The sequence below is a fragment of the Chrysemys picta genome, chromosome 6 (genome assembly GCF_011386835.1).
Source record: "Chrysemys picta bellii isolate R12L10 chromosome 6, ASM1138683v2, whole genome shotgun sequence".
NCBI lineage: Eukaryota > Metazoa > Chordata > Testudines > Emydidae > Chrysemys > Chrysemys picta.
The window spans coordinates 5,432,693-5,449,932 of NC_088796.1; the positions used below are offsets into that span (position 1 = coordinate 5,432,693).

At 47.1% G+C, this 17,240-nt stretch overlaps 1 protein-coding gene across 9 annotated transcripts in view; it reads left to right on the plus strand.

The window, feature by feature from the left end:
* UBAP2 (ubiquitin associated protein 2) overlaps positions 1 to 17,240 on the plus strand; it is a 136,967-nt gene that overhangs the window by 102,705 nt on the left and 17,022 nt on the right. For 5 of the 9 annotated variants that reach the window (XR_010588747.1, XR_010588749.1, XM_008166368.4 and 2 more), the window contains 4 exons: positions 2,195 to 2,261; positions 5,382 to 5,577; positions 6,976 to 7,067; positions 8,016 to 8,063. Coding sequence is in view for 5 of the 9 variants with exons in the window: in XM_008166368.4 (XP_008164590.2) it covers positions 2,195 to 2,261; positions 5,382 to 5,577; positions 6,976 to 7,067; positions 8,016 to 8,063 (403 nt within the window). In the remaining 4 variants the exon portion in view is untranslated. Of the gene's footprint in view, positions 1 to 2,194; positions 2,262 to 5,381; positions 5,578 to 6,975; positions 7,068 to 8,012; positions 8,064 to 17,240 lie in introns of all 9 variants that reach the window. The other 4 variants (XR_006174510.2, XR_010588748.1, XM_008166367.4 and 1 more) reach the window with 1 other exon arrangement.

The following is a 17,240-nucleotide window of genomic DNA, read 5'->3' on the forward strand; positions in this document are numbered from 1 at the left end:
TAAAAGTCTTAGTGAAATTGGTCTGTAAAGCTGCAGAAGTGTATGCTGGTCCTCCTCCTTGACATGCCTCAAAGGGCCTGGTCCTGAATTAGGAAATGCCCTACAGTATTAACTTTCAGTCTGGTTGTAAACGCCACTGGTGCCTCTCCAAAGAAAATGCCTGTATTTAATCATGGTCAGGACACTCATTGACATGCATGGGTCTTTCTTAATACCAGAATTCTGAAGGGAGCGTATAGACGTGTGAGTGGTGACCAGACCTGTTTGAGCGGCTTTACTCTTCAGGATGGTTGGCTTTATTTGTGGTGGTTGCATTTTGCTTGCCCTTTATTTTGCTGGGGTGGCATTAGTTTTGGGGTGGGAGGAAAGGTGAAGCTGTTGGTCATTTACAATGCTTAAGAACAAGCTTTAGTCACCTGCCAAGAAGGCTTTTATAGATCTGGTGCTGGTGTTGCTGTTAGCACTGTAAGCTTGGAGGTGGGACTCCTTGATTGATAGAAAACAAGTAGTTGTGGGAAGAATGAATGTACTCCCTAAAGCAGAATTACTACAAGAGTCCATTTCCACTATTTACAAAAATGTTGAGCCTTTCCCCTGAAGATAAACTAGCTGAGTTGTGCTAGATGTGGGCGGACAGTCTAACTCGAGGAGGAGAAAAACAAAACAATGCAGTACAAGAAATGAGAGTTGATTTAAAAAAGTTAAGGTTAGGAGTTTGAGAATGGCTGGCTCGCCTGAAAATGTAGGAACTGGGAAGACAGTATTCCTTCTGCTGAGGCATCAGAAGATTCACATCTAGCAGGAAGAATGTGGATTCATTTCAGCTAGGAGACTTCTGAGGAGTAAGTCTGCCTCGGAGAACTGTCCTAATGTATGCGAACCCCTGATGGTGAGAAACAAGCTCTTTACTGTTGCAAAAGGAGCTGATCATTTGTTGATTTCATGGCTGAGTTCTGTCCTTTATAACTCTATAGCTCTCAGGAGAGATGAGGCTTTTCCTTTGTAAACAAGATGAGGGATTTTGGTCTTTAAATCATCTGATGAAATGAAGTGTACTTTGGCAATCAATTTTTTTAAATTCAGAAAGTGGAGACCTGCCTAAAGCTGTGAAGGTTTGAGAGCTCAGAAGTTGCAATCCTAGCTTGAAGAATCTACGTGACATACGGATACATGCAAACTCCTATTGTTTAGTCTTTTTTTTATTTGAACCACTCTTCCTGTATCTTCTCACTGTATTTCTACCTAGAATTTCGATAGTGGATATTCTGTGTGATGGACACTTTAACATGCTCTGATTACCAGAGTGTTACTGTGTTTGAATATTTTAAAACATAATGGGAATTAGTTTGTATATGAGAGCGACAAGGTGGGCGAGGTAATATCTTATTGGACCAACTTCTGTTGGTGAAAGACAAACTTTTGAGTTCCACAGAGCTCTTCTTCAGAAGTTGGTCCAATAAAAGATATTACCTCACCCACACACTCACTCTCTCTCTCTCTCTCTCTCTCTCTCTCTTTTTAATCCTGGGACCAATATGGCTACAACAACACTACAGATAACATTAGAAGCTATGTAGTATTATGTAAGCATATTGTGAGTGATTAAAATGGATTTGGAGGCTCGGTGGTGTGATTTCAGTTTGATGCTGGAATTCCCTTTTGGTATTCTAGGTGACAAGTGTTCTTCCTGCTTTTACTTCACCATTTTTAATCTACACTTCTTTGATCCCCATTTTCCTGAAGGTGTTGAGACCATTAGCAGAATTGTGGTGTTAATACTCAGTAATGTTCATTAGTGGGGTCAGTATTATGCAGAAGGGATTCTATTTCTATTATAAATGGCTTGTCATTGCTTTGGCAACTCAATAAGAAACTTTTACTCATTTAAAACATGAGAAATTTACAAGCACTAATGAGCAGTGTCTTCCTGTCAGCCACAATGACTTTCTTATAACACTGAGAGAAGGGTAGTTAATTGCCATTCTCCACTGTTAAATGATCTTTGACGTTACGTTGCTTTTGATTCCAGAACTGGTTTTCTGTATATATCAATAACTTATTTTTAGTGTTAAAATAAATCACTAAAACATTAAAAAGTATTTTAAATGCTTTTATAATGTTCAGTTGTGAGAAATTTCAGGATGATTAGTCTGTTTAGTTTTATTGATTAATCCTTTAAAATTTGTCTTTCTAGTTCCCTCTCCAATCATCAGAACAGCCTCTCTTCTGCTGCAGCGCTGTCTGCGAGCACCTCACATGCGGTAAGTCCTGTTTGAATCATAACAGCTATTAAGTCTACATTGTTGTCTGCAGTGTTGAAATATGTTATCTACTTATGCTAAACAATCTGTTCCGCATTGCATTTAGTTGTGACACTCTGAGTATGTTTCCCAGACCTGAAGAAGAGCTCTGTGTAAGCTCAAAAGCTGGTCTCTCTGACCAACAGTAGTTGGTCCAATAAAAGATTTTACCTCACCCACCTTGTCTCATTAAATCGACAGTCAGTTTTCCTGATAAAGGTTTAAGATGCCTGTCAAGCTGTCTGGAGTGGTACCGGCCTCAGGGCAGACTGCTAAGAAGCAGGGCACAAATCTCAAACTGGTTTTGAATTCTATCCTTAGATTTCACCAACCAAATATCAAGTGTGAACTCCTAAACCACTATTACAGCCTTAACATGGAGTCACTGACAGGCTCCTTGGTAATCTCCTCTATCTTGCCACCCATGCAAGCTTGCCTTTGTGAGAGATGGTCCCTTACACCGAAAGTCAATATTCAGGTTACTCCCAGTCCCAAAAACCTAGTCACTTACCCAGGTCAATTGCACCTTAAATTCTATATCAAAGACAACACTTGTAGCCAATCCTATAATAAACTAATAAAAATAAAGGAGTTATTTACAAGTTTAAAGCAGGTAAACATACACACAAATGAGTTAGTTAGAATGATAGAAGCTCCTATTATAAGCAAGCTCTGTAAGTCCTTTAGAGCTAACCCATACCAAGCACTGGGGATCTTTTGCTTGCCCCTCAGAGTCCAAGCAGCATAAAAGACCCAGTTTCTTCTTGTCAGGGATTTTTATTCCCTTCCTCCCAGAGTTCAAGCTGATGGGATCAACTTATGTACAGGTCTCCTCTTCATGGGGGTGGGAGGACGAATGCAGTTAACAAAGTCTTTGTCCTTTGATGCTTAACAGTGGCTCATTTGGTTTCAGTTAGTCTTTTTGTGTACAGTACCTAACACTTTCTATAGGAAGCCAGCCTTTACATTAGTTAATGCTTCTTCCCTGTTTGGTGAGTTACACAGTTACAGATGCAATGCAAACACTTAACATTTGTACCCCACGTTATTAGGTTATATTAAGTGAGATTAATAAAAGCAACCTCCTACAAGCATTTCATAAAGTCTAAACATATTTTTATAAATCGAATACCTATTTTAATAACATTAACACGCAGGTGAGCCAGACTGGTTTCCAGCTATGCATTCATCAGTGTTTAATTGGGGCCTAGGCATGAGCTGACACTTGGTCTGCCAGTGTCACAATGCCCAGGGACTGAGACAAGTGCTTTATCTCACTAGGGAAGAGGGGCAATTTCCCAGCTCTCTAGTAGTATCAAGAGCTCGTCTCTGGTGCTGGCGGATTGTGATTGATCGGACATAAAAGCTGTCAATGGTCTAGCACTGAATTTTGCCCATCCTATTCCTCAGACAAATGTAGCCACAGAGGAAACTTCCATGTAAGGGAGTAGAGCGAGAGAGAGAGACATTTTTGCCACAAGTTGCATTAAAAAGTCATAGTAAAGTAGCTGTTTGAAGCTGCTCCGAAGTTTTGAGTGTTATTACTAACCTCAGTGGAGTTGTTAGCAGGCAGTGTGCAAGTGACATGCGCTAAGGTGTATGAAGAACGCCATGTAACACATGATTCTGGAATGTGTCGCATGGGTATTACCATCATCTGCATACGTCTGTGTGTTTCTGGTAACAAGGCAACCCGTATTGAACAGATGTGGTTATCCTAGTGCTAAATAGAAAGACAGTTGCCGTCTTGCTCTGTGGTGGGCTGCCCCTGTGTATGCAACCCCAAAATGGCATATGGATTGGTTATGGTTAGTAGAGGGGTTTTCTGTATGGGTTCAGTATATGTAGTAAGTGTGTTAGAAACCATTACATCATCCCTAGTCGGTAAGTACAGTAAAAGCTGTTTTAGCTGGCATAGTGGGGAAATGGGGGGGTGCCAGTTAGTGAAAAATGCCGTTTAACTAAGAGGGAGGGAGTTTGTGTATGGGAGGGGGTATGGGGTGCCGGATCTGGGGGCTGCTCACCTTAGGCAGCTCCCTGCAAGCGGTGACCTGCCCCAACTGCTCCTAGGCGGAGGCACGGCAGGCAGCTTTGCACTCTGCCCTGGCCCCACCCAAGCGCTGGCTCTGCAGCTCCCATTGGCTGGGAACCATGGCCAATGGGAGCTGCGAGGGCAGTGCCAGCGTGCAGAGCTGCCTAGGATCGCCTCCACTGAGGAGCAACCAGGACAGGTCGCTGCCTGTGGGGAGCCACCCAAGGTGAGCGGCCCTCTCAGATAGGGCACCGCCCTCTCCCACATCCAAACTCCCTCCCAGAGCCCACGCTCTGCACCCCCTCTCGCGCCCCAACCTCCTGCCGGCCCTGCGCCAAGCGGACTAGAAACCAGTGTATCAACGAAGATCAGAAATGCTGGTTTATAGAGCTTTCCCGTTGGTGAAGTGCCGGATAAAACAGCTTTTACTGTACCTTGAAATCTCTTACTTAGCAAACGTTCCCTCTTCCCATTCTCTGCTGAGCTTTAGCTATGCCGTTATGGCACTTGTGTTGCACTCGACACTATGTCTGGCTTGCGTATCAGTTTAACACCTCTCCTCCACTACCACTAAGGGCATCACAGTGTTTAAGTTTGCATTTCGCTTTTAATTTTTGCAAGTGGCCTGAAGAAATCCTATTAGCAGGGGCCCTTTAAAGCAAATATCCTTTTCCTTAGATAAACTCCTAGACGCTTGCAAAGAGAACATAAATGCGACTGTATCTAAGTTAAAAGGATCATTCTGGTGAGAGCCAAAATGACCTTAGTTAACATAATAAAAAAGCAACTGAACTACAGATATATAATTCCAACTCAGGCCTGGTGACGTGCGTTTCATTCTCATGGGGTAGGTTTATAGAACCTCTTAATGGAATTATAGCCTTTGGCTTACTGGTCCCTGTTGCGTATGTATATAATACAGATGAGAATGCTAGGATTCTCTTGCACATGCTGCTGTTACCTAAAAGGTTGGGTGGTGTTTTTACTCAGGTGTTTTGCAGTGTGGTTTGTCCGCTCTGTGATCCCCATTCTTTTTGTCTCCTTTCTAGCACACCAGTGTGGAGAGCACAGCTTCACTCCAGCCCTCAACAACCTTTTCAACTGCTTCAACCTCCGCCACTAGCACCACATCCTCAGTTGTCAGCATGGCAAGCAGTATGAACACTACAAACAGCCTTGGCCTGAGCGTTACCAGTGTGTCTATGCCAGCTGCTTCTACACGGGCAGCTCCCTTAGTGTCTTCAGGTTCGCAATATTAACAAATCACATGAATAGACAGAGGACTTCAGTCTGCAGGTTGTCAGTTGAGCACCACGCCAGCAATAACTACGCTAAGAAATATACACTCTTTAAAGACTTGCATTTTTCAGCATGCTTTACTTGCTGGCCTATGAAATAAAGTTGCCTGCTTTTATGTGTTGGGAATATTTGATGGGTAATAATTAGCATTTATGTAGCATGTTCTATCTTCAGAAAGCTTTATAGATGATACCCAGAGCTGCTCCTGATTTAGTCAGTGTGGACCTGTAGAGAATTGGTTTGCAGACTAAGCAACACGGTCAGCTCTTGGCTTTATTCACATTAGCTTTGACTTCTAACTCTCCCCCTGCAGTCCAAGTTCATGTGGCAGTGTCAGAATCCACTGCAATTCCAGTCTTCATTACCCCATGCCAAAGCATTGCTGCCTTGGTGACTGAGGAGAAGAGGCTCTGGATTCATGCGTTGCCCATGTCACTGCAAACGGCTCTGCTAGGAGAAAGAATGCCCGAAACACCCAGGGCAGTTCATTTTGTGTGGGGGTGGCGGTTCTCGTCTTTTTCAGAGAAGGGAGATGAGTTGTCTTGTGCTCAAATGGAAGCAGTACTGAAGTTCACTACTGGCTTTGTAGTCAGCTTTATCTGCCAAAAGGAAATGTGATGGGTCAGGATATCCCTTAGGGGGAAGTGGTGAAGGAACGGGACATTCTGGCTGAATCATATGCACAAGCGTTTCTCTCTTCCCTTTCCCACTCATACTGCCAGTGGAGATTCTAATTACTGGCCAGACAAAGTGCATTTCTCGCCCCATGGTCCTCAGCACAGCCCAGCTTCATAGCATTATGACCTCTCCTCTTCGCTCTTCCTGGCCATAGCTGAAGCCAGCAGTACCCACAAGAGAGAGCTATGATGCTATTGATGACTAGTGATTTCCATCTGATTGACAGCAGAGCGGAAAGTCAGAGCAGCGAGGTTGCTATCTGTTGCAGTGAGACTGAGGCCTGGACTCTTCCTCTGAAAAGGGACTGAGGGAGGGAGCAATGGGTCCATAACCCTTTCCATCATTTCAGACTCCTACTAACCTGAGAACTAATCCACCAAACCCAGACTGATCTCCGGGATGAAACCATGTTCTTTACCTCTGGGCCTGTGTAGGATCCTTATCTCTTAGTATGTCTGGTCCCTTAGCTAACAGGGTGTCTGTTATCATGTTCAGGCCCTCTTTCAAGTATTATTAGCTTGCAGTTTTTATTCACCATTCCTCTTAAGCATATCTCTGCTGTCTAGACACTGTGAGTTCAGCCTTCAGGGCAGGCCAACAAACTTGGCTCAGGGCTGAAGCCTTTACTTTGAGGCTTGTTAAAATTTTTGTATTTTGATTCTACAGGCAAAGCTCCCCCCAACCTGCCCCAAGGTGTACCACCCTTGTTGCATAACCAGTATATTGTGGGACCTGGAGGACTCCTGCCTGCCTACCCAGTAAGCAACTTCATTGTACCTGCCGTAGATTACTTAACTCCTTGGTGCCAATGGATCCTCCAGACCTGCCACTGTCTATGCCAACGTGTCTTTTTTTGGCATGTGTTGCGTGTGGAATCCTGGACTTGTTGCTCCAGGTGCTGAAGAAGGGTATGGGAAGTATATTCAGTGCAGGTTTGCAATTCACTGCTAAATTCAAAACTGACTGTTTGAAAATCCTTGATTATGGGGTTGATTCTGCTTCCACTGAAAAATGGGAGTTTTGCCCTGGACTTTAATGGGATCAGTATTAGGCCCTTTCAGTTGAAATAGACTCATTTGAGTTAAATGTTTGACTTTCTGGGCAACCACTTGTCCTGTCATCTGTATTTTCAGATAGATGTCAGCATGCTTTGGAACAGACTTCATCTCAGTGGCTGCACTGTCCAGTCTCCTCAGTTGGACGCTCTGGCCTACCACTAGTTCTTTTCCTTCTTCACCGAAGGGAGGGAATAGTCATTCCTCAGTTCTAACCTAGAAATAAACGATTGTGTCTTGCAAACTTAAGGCCTGTTCACTGAATCTTGGAGCACTATGTACCAGGGAGCAGTAATAGCAAACAGTGCAGTTAAGAGGGTTGATTAGCTCCTAGCTCTGAATGTCTTGTGGTTGTTTCCAGTAAACTGTGTGCCCTTGAGAACTGTACTGACTACACAGTCTTCAGACTTCAAATCTCAGAGTGCTAATGACCATGGAAAATGAGGATTTGTAATTGATATGTCAACCCAACTTTAACTGCGCTAGCCCTTGGAAATAGAACTATATATCTTGATAGTACAAGATCTACGATAGCCTGGTGTTTTTAAAATAGGCTGGGTCTAGATTAATCTCTCTCTTAAACCCCCCAAATTGGCCAGTATTAGAGAAAAGTGTTATAATGTTGTTGTATTTTTATCTGTCTTCAAGCAGATCTATGGTTATGATGATCTTCAGATGCTCCAATCCAGGCTGCCAATGGTAAGTAAATGAACCAAATGGCTTGCTTTCACTGTGAGTTAATCTTGTAGTCTTTCTGCCCAGGAGAAACCACTTCAGTTTATGGTGATTTTTAAGAGCTTCCCTTGCGGCTGTCCTACTTCCATGAAGCTGCTGATGTATTCTAGCTGCTCAAGTATCTCCTTTCAGTGCGATTACCTTAAGGTTCTTCTTCGAGTAACACACCTACGGGCACTCCACTTCCGATGCGCATGTGCCTCTCGAGCCCCTGATTGGAGATTTCTAGCTAGCAGTGACCGTTCAGCCCTCACACATGCCTTAAGCCTCCTCGTCTCAGGCCATGTCTACACTACAGGGGGGGATCGATCTAAGTCGGGGTGGGCAAACTTTTTGGCCCGAGGGCCACATCGGGGAATAGAAATTGTATGGCGGGCCATGAATGCTCACAAAATTGGGGTTGGTATGCAGGAAGGGGTGAGGGTTCTGGTTGGGGGTGCAGGCTCTAGGGTGGGGCTGGGGATGAGAGGTTTGGGGTGCAGGAGGGTGCTCCGTGCTGGGATCGAGGGGTTTGGAGAGCAGGAGTGGGATCAGGGCTGGGACAGGGGGTTGGCTTTTGGAGAGAGGCTCAGGGGTGCAGGCTCCAAGCGGCGCTTACCTCAAGCAGCTCCCGGAAGCAGTGGCATGTCCTTTCTCCCGCTCCTAGATGTGGAGCAGCCTGCGACCCTCGGAGTGGGGCCATGCCGCGGATTCTGGGAGCTGTGTGGCGGTCCCCAACCTGGCGCCCTGGCTGGAGCCCTGGAGTGGGGCCGAGCCGCGTGGTGCTGCCCCCGACCCAGCTCCCCAGCAGGAACACACGAGCCAGCTTAAAATGGCTCGTGGGCCAGATCCTGCCTGCGGGCTGTAGTTTGCTCATCCCTGATATAAGTTACGCAACTTCAGCTACAAGAATAATGTAGCTGAAGTCAATGTACTTAGATCTACTTACCGCAGGGTCCACACTATGCTATATCGATGGGAGATGCTCTCCCGTCGACTCCCCTTGCGCTTTTTGTTCAGGTGAAGTACAGGAGTTGATGGGAGAGCGACCTGTGATCGATCGTCACATGTCGATCCTCCGGTAAGTATAGACGAGCCCTCAGACACCAACGCTACGTAGCGGTGAGTGGGTGAACCGCCCTCAGTTCCTTCTCTACTGCCTCGGCCAAGAACGTACTCAGCCTTCTGTTTTTTATTGCAGTTAGGTAGCTTATAGTTGTAGGTTAGTGTTTAGTATTTACTATTGTTACTTGGTTTTTAGGTGTGAGGATTGTCTTTCTCTTTCCCTCCAGGCAACTTGTCTTGTCTTGGCGGGGCATTACTGGCTTGCCAGGCTTCAAACGCTGCCTCTCTTGCTGGGAGGCTATACTGATAAGCAATGGGCAGGCACTCCAAATGTTTCTGTTGCCTGGGGCAGTCCCAAGTCTCCCAGGAGTGTTTCTTCTGCTTGGCACTTAAGTCCAGGGCAAGGAAGAACAGGGAGATAAAGCTCAGACTATTAGCCATGGAACGATCTTTTCAACCATCGTCTGAGCTAGGTCAGGAGATTCTCCCCTCTCCCCTATACATCCATCCCCAGACAAATCTGGCACCCCGTCAGCCTCTGGGCAGGCTTGCCTAAGCAAGAGAAGTCTTTGGAGCTCACTGGGAAGACTTCCAGAAAGAGAAGCAAGGACTCTCACTCTAAGGAGCCAGATCCCTGTTGAGATCCTTGGTCTCTGAGAGTATCGTTGAGGCCAAGGACTCTTCCTCCGGTACCAACATGACTGTGAAGCCCCAGAGCTCAAAGAACAAGAAGCACATCTCCGATAGCGTACCAGTACCCTCCACCAGTGAGGAAGGCAAGCACAGGATACCATCGAGTTCTGCCGTGCCATCAGTACTGGGGTCCTTTCTAGTACCACAGAAATTCTGATACTTGAGGGACCTCTTGGTGTCGGATGAACAGAGTCTATCAGAGTTGTTGACAGGTACTGAGCACCTCTCGGTACCAAGAACTTGGTCTCTGAGCGGCCATCCTGTGGCACCGGGCCCTCCTCCATCTTCAACAGCTGCCCCCCTCCCTCCATGGGAGGATGTGGAGGAAGACCGCTTCCAAATGGTCTCTTTGACTTGAGTGATGGGTTTTCCTACATACCCATTTGGGAATTGCCTTTTGGCCAGCTGCAGGGAGTACCTTGAAGGTCACCAAAGGAAATGGAACCAGCCTTGCATACTAAACCCACTTTCTTCTGGAGCCCTGCAATGGCTATATTGGGACCCATGGGCCAACTGTCAGTAGCAATGTACCAAACCATTGGTACAGTACCTCAGGGAGACAAGGGTTTCATATCTTCCCCTCCCCATCGACCACCCCCACAGGAGGAGACATTTGAGGAGCAGGAGGGTAGGGCAGATAAAGAAGCCACCCCTTAGACTCCCATTTCATTGTCGTTGCTGGATGAGGCCTTTATGCCTCCACTACCTTCCATGGCCGACGACTTCAGGCAGCTTCAAGACCTCATTAGAAGGATAGCAGCCACTCAGCTGATCACTCTGGAGGAAGTCAAGGATCTGCAACACAAACTGCTCAATATTTTGCAGTCCGCTTCACCCTCCAGAGTGGTGCTACCTATTAATGAGGCTCTCCTCACCTGGCTAAGATGGTGTAGCAAGCGCCTGCCACTATTCCACCAATGTGCAAAAAGGTGGATAAGAAACACCTACGTGTGCTTAAGGATTCTGACCACCACCTAACTCCCTAGTAGTTGATGCAGTGAATGAACGGGGTAGGCAGCAATTTTCAAGATCTATCCTCATGACAAGGACCAAAAGCAGCTGGATCTCTGGATGAAAGTCGTATTTGTCCTCAACCCTGCAGTTCTGGATCACAAATTATCAGGCGGTCATAGCCAAATACTACTTGACTAATTACAACAGGCTTGCAGCCTTTATTGAAAGCTGGCACATGACTGTGAGGAGCAATTCCAGTCCATAGTTATGAAGTTGTTGGCCGGAATGGCTCTCCAAGTGTCCTTTATATGCTGTAGGCACTGCTGCCAGCTCTATCTCCATAGCGGGGTAGTTACGCTCAGGATGTCATGGCTTCAACTTTCAGGGTTTCCAAGAGAGGTTCAAAACATAGTAGAGGATTTCTCCTTCTCAGACAATGAATGACTCCCGGCACACGTTGAAGGGTTCCAGGGCTGCCCTGTGTTCCCTGGGCATTGGACACTCCTACGAGAAAGAAACTTTTTAGTAGTTTGAGTGCCCATAGGTCATGCCCTACTCAGTTCTTGGGGTACCCTAGACCTTGGGAAGGTCTCAGGAAGAGGGAGAGATTTCAGAGGAAGATAGCTGCCCAACTGCTCTCCATGACCATCCAGGTGTCATCTAAACAGCAGTTTTGATAGGTTGGTCAGGGGTTTAAATCCTCTGGATGTACAGTTGTGCCTTTTAGCCCACTTCCTTCCCTTTGGGGACTATCTTGTCCATTTTCACCAGGAACCACAGACCAGTGGTCTTGGAGGTCATAACATTTGAGCTATACCATCCATTTTATGTCACACACTCCCTTCCACTCCCCTTCCCATTCCTCTTCAGGGATCCCTCTCATGAGCTTCTGTTGAGGCAAGAGGTGGACTCTCTCCTCTGATAGAAGCAGTAGAACTGGTGCCCTTTCCTTCTATTCAAAATATTTCCTAGTGCCAAAGGAGAACAGAGGTTGGAGGCCGAGCGTAGATCTAAGGCTGATGAACAAGTTTGTAAAGCCTCAGAAGTTCAGGCTGGTGATTCTGGCAACTATAATTCCTTTACTGGATGAAGGGGATTGCTTTTTGGCCCTCGACTTACAAGACATCTACTTTCCATATAACTATTTGCCCACTGCACAGGAAATACCTACTATTCACAATGGGCCAAGATCATTTCCTGTATCAAGTGCTCCCCTTCAGCCTATCCTCGGCCTCAAGGATGTTTTCAAAGGTTCTAGCAGGCATGGCGGCTTTCCTTCAGCAGGAAGTGATCCTGGTCTTCCCATACCCTGCTCCTTTGAGGCAGTGCTGGTTTCCACCCACATGGCTCTTGCTCTGTTCCAGGAATTGGGCCTACAGCTGAAAATAAATAAATCCATATTGGTACCGGTACAAAGGATACATTTTATAAGGGTGTACTTGGACTCATTGACAGCCAAAGTGTACCTCCGTTTAGACAGATTTGTGATCTTGTCAAGTCTGGCAGAACATTTCAGGGGACCACGATAAAGAATGGTCTTCAACTCTTGGGCCATATGGTAGCTTACACCCTTGTGGCCAATCTCGTAAGGCTGTGCCTCCACTGCATCCAGGATTGGTTCAGAACAACCGACTCTTTGAGGAGACACACCTTGGACAGACAGGTGACTGTCCCCTTGCATATAAAGAACTCTCTAAACTGGCGGAAGAAGCAACTCCACGTCTGTGCGGGCGTCCCTTTCTGTCACCCAACCCTGTCAGTGACTCTCTGACACATCCCTTTTACGTTGGGGAGCCCACCTGGAGACACGGTTCAGGGCAGATGGACAGACCATGAGGCCAGTCTCCACATCAGCCTATTGGAGATCAGGGCAGTCAGAAACACTTACCTCCATTTCCTGCCCCTCATCGGGGCAAGGCAATCAGGGTCATGACAGACAGCCCATCGTTCATGTTCTACATCAACGAACAGGAAGGAACAAGATCCCCTCCTTGTGCTCTGAAGCCATAGAGCTCTGGAACTGGTGTATAGTCCACTATGTCCAGCTTTCAGCAGTCTCTCTCTCCGGTATCTAGAACATCACAGCCAATGCCCTCAGCAGACACTTCTCCCGTGACTATGAATGGGAGCTGGACATTCAGGTTCTCCACAGCATATTTCAGATGTGGACTGCCAGAGGCTGATATCTTCACCACTTCCAGGAACAGGAAGTGCCCTCTCTTTTTGACTTTCTTCTACCGGGGAAGAAGAGTCTGTTCTATGCCTTTCCCCCAACACCCCTAAATCTAAATGTGCTGAACAAGATCAGGCAGGACAAGGCCAGAGTTATCCACATAGTATCTACCTGACTGAGATAAGCCTGGTACCTTTACCTCCTTCAATTATGTGTCTATCCATCAATCAAGCTCCTGACCATGCCTCATCTCCTGTCTCATGATGTGGGTTGCATGTATCGCCGTAACCGAGCAGTTCTACGCCTCAGGGTGTGGCTCCTGGATGGTTCTGGGGAATAGAGGCTTCCTGCTTTACGGAGGTGCAACAGGTGTTTGTTAAACAGTAGAAAACAGCAGCCCACACTACCTGCCTGCAGCAATGGAAGAGATTTGTTCATTGGTGTGGTTGTTGTTACCTCCAGCCTGGATTGGTTCCCCTTTCCCTCCTCCTAGATTACCTGCTGAATCTGAAGACATCTGGGAGATCCATCAGTTCAGTCAAGGTACACCTAGCCACCTTTCATTTTCCGGTTGAGGGAGTCTTTTTGCTCACCTGGTATAGTCCAGATTTATTAAGGGTCTGGGTAATCTCTTTCCCCCACATTAGACACCCCACTCCATCCTCAGACCTCAACCCTGGTTCTGAGACCTCCATTTGAACCAATGGTAACCTGCTCCCTACTTCATTTATCTGTGAAGATGGTCTTCCTAATTGCCATCATGTTGGCTCATAGGATGAGATTGGAGCCTTGATGGCAGATTCCTCCTCCCCCTCCCCCCATATTAATCTTTAATTATATGGTCTCTTTATGCCACATCCTGAGTTCCTACCAAAGGGTACATCAGATTTGTATCTTAACCAGTCTGTCCATCTACTACCATAGCAGTATTTTTTCCTGAAACATTATCCTTCTCAGCTGGAATCCTATTTTCATAATCTGGACATTTGAGAGCAGTTTAGGATATTGCCTAGACATTGCATCTCCTTTTCAGCTAGATCTAAAGGGGCTCCTAGCTCTGCTCAGACTTTTGAAATGGATATTGGGATGTCTTTCCCTGTTACGATTCTGCAAGTTGTCAGTCCTCCCCCCCCAGGACGAGAGCACATTCAGCCAGACCACAGGCAACATCTACTGCATTTTTAAGAGTGCTCCAGTACTAGATGTGTAGAGCTGCTTCTTGGACTTCAGTCCATACATTTCCAAAGCATTACTCCTTGCTCTATGCCATGAGATACGACGGGGCACTTGGCTTTGCAATACTACCTTCAGTTCTGGACTCTGATCCAAAGTCCCCTCTTTCTTCTGGGGATGCTGCTTGGAAGTTACCTGAAGTGAAGCACCCATAGGGATGCTACTCCAAGAAGGAAGAGTTACTCAAACCGTGCAGTAACTGGTTCTTCAAGATGTGTGTCGCTCTGTGTGCTCCACTCTCCGGCCTCCTTCGCCACTGCTGCTGTCGTTCCCTAGGGAAAGCCTGGGTAGAGAAGGAACTGAGGGTGGTTTGCCTGCACATCTTATATAGCTTCGCGCTCTGCCACAAGGAGGCATAGGATGCATGCACAGTTGTGCACTGCTCACTAGAAATCTCCGATCAAGAACTCAAGAAGTGCATGCACCCCTGAAGTGGAGCCCCAATAGGGAACACATCTCGAAGCATGACAGTTACTGCACACGGTGAGTAACCCTTCCTTTTTCCACATCACAAATTGAACAGAGATTAAAGTGCGCTCCTTATCGGTGAGTGGGAAACCTTCTCTGGTAGGTATAAGAGAATCTGTCCGGTTTTGTGGCTGTTGCTAATTCGAGCTGTGGTGAAATTGGCCAGATTGGGTTCTTCGGCTGTGGGTCTGGATCATCTGTTGCTGGGATTGAGAGTGAACATCTGCCTGAGCAGCAACAAGAATCTTGTGACTATCAGTGAGGCGCAAGAAGTGGAGCACCAACTGAAAATGGCAGTGCTGTTGTACTGTAAATGTCGGCCTGTTCAGGAAAGCAGAGACTACCAGAGGAAAGACCAAAAGGACAGAGCAAGAGTGCCGCTGTTCCCCCTCTTAGTCACAAGACGGTTGTGCAGAGAGGATTGGGGGAGTTTCCTGCCCTTCTTTCAGCATCGAGAGGATGGGGGCGAGTGTGGTGCAGATAGTTGTAAGACAGGTTGAGGCAGGGTTTGGTTTTTAGTCAGGAAGGGGAGCTGGCATCTTTCACATCAAGCCTCATGCGTCACAACATCAGTGAAATAATTGGGGGGTTCGAATTACATTTTCAGACTTGGCGGGAAAGCATGCAAGAAAGTTTAGCTGCCCTTGTATTGACCCCCTTACAACCAGCAGCCCCGAGCCAGACTCTGCCTTTGGCAACCGTTCCAAGAAGTGGGTGTCTGGCGAAGAGGGCTTGGTGGTGCTCCTGCAGCCAGGTGGGGAGAGGAATAGACTGCCAGGAGACTACAGTCCTCTTGCTGGGATCACCAGGCATTGGGACTAAACAAGGGGAAGGCCAAAGGATGGACACTGAATGTATTCGTCTGTGCTCTTAGTAGCTGTGAAGCTTTGTAAGGCAATTACATGCTTTCTTTAGTAATATGTGGAAAACGTATGCAATTGGGAGGCGCTGGTCAGCTTAGAATAATCATTGTCTGCTGTTTTGTGGCTTCCTGACTTGCCCAGCTTCCAAACATCCAGGAAGTTGGCAAACACAAAGACCATATTCAAACTTATTGTCATCTGGGCCTAAGCTCTCTGTTAGATTGAACTGTTCTACAAGCCAGGAAACAAAGCTTGGTGTATCTCATGGGTGAACAAAACCTGTTTTTAAATATGGGAAAGAGAGCCAAGGACACTTAATTTCTTTCCCCTGGGGAAGGGCAGGGTGGGATAGCTCAGTGGTTTGAGCATTGGCCTGCTAAACCCAGTGTTGAGAGCTCAATCCTTGAGGGGGCCACTTAGGGATCTGGGGCAAAAATCTGTCTGGGGATTGGTTCTGCTTTGAGCAGGGGGTTGGACTAGATGACCTCCTGAGGTCCCTTCCAACCCTGATCTTCTATGATAGGGTTACCATAAGTCCGGATTTCCCCGGACATGTCCGACTTTTTGGTGCTCAAATCTCCGTCTGGGGGGAATTTCCAAAGAGCCGGACATGTCCGGGGAAATAGGGAGGCATAAGCCAGGGTCCGCCCAGCACGATCCGCCGGGTCTGCAGTGCAGCCCAGCTGCCCCAGCTACAATGCTCAGGTGGGGAACGGGGGGGCTCGGGCTTCCCTCGCGGGCGGGGACCCCCCCGGCCATTGGGGAACATTTCCTGTGGCCCCGTTGCCCCGCGCAGCTTGGAACCTGGCGCCGCAGGAGTAGGGCTCACAGAGGCTGCAGGGGGGCGCAGGGGCAGGGTAGGCAGCGGGCACAGAGGCTGTAGGGCGAGTGGGGAGCAGGGCTCACAGAGGCTGCAGGGCGAGTGGGGAGCAGGGAAGCACTTAGCAACCCCCAACCAAGATCAGAGCGGGAAGGAGGAGGGGGAATGCAGGGTGCTCAGAGGAGGGGCCAGAGTTGGGGAAGGGGCAGTGTTAGGGCAGGGCTGGGCTGGAGTTGGGGCGGGGCTGGGGGTGGGGAAGGGGCGGAGTTGGGGCAGGGCCAGGCCCCCGTGGAGTGTCCTCTTTTTTCAGTGTTGAAATATGGTAACCCTATTCTATGATTCTAGGGTTAAAATATTCAAATGTTCCCGCAATGGATAGGCAAACCAGAGAATTCACTTTTCATTCATATTGCACGCACACATGGGTCCCAGAGCAGGGGCTTAGCAAAAATGGAGAAATGGGGTTTTTTCCTTTCCCTTGATCTCTGCTGGTGGGGATTCCCTCAAACAAACCAGCATGAAAAGGCACCCCGAGAGCCTTTCCTACAGGACCCAGAGCCCAACTAACCATAGCATCTTGGCTTCTGTTTGTGTCCTCCTTGTCTTGGTCTGAGTATGGGAAGAGTCTTTAAAAATAATGTAAAATGTTTATGTTCAGCCTCGCTAAAGAACACCCTGATGCATTTCCTGGCAATGCTTGTCCTCTTTTGACTCACGACCTGATTTTTCACACATCTTCCACCCCTTGTAGATCTGGTGATATTCAGGAAGTCTCTAATTTTGCTTCCAATTTCCATCCATTATGATTCTGCCCTACCTTTGTTTTCCTTGAAAATTATTATTTCCGGTCAGATCATATTGTGTCTGTCTTCTGTGTCTTTCCTTAGACCAGT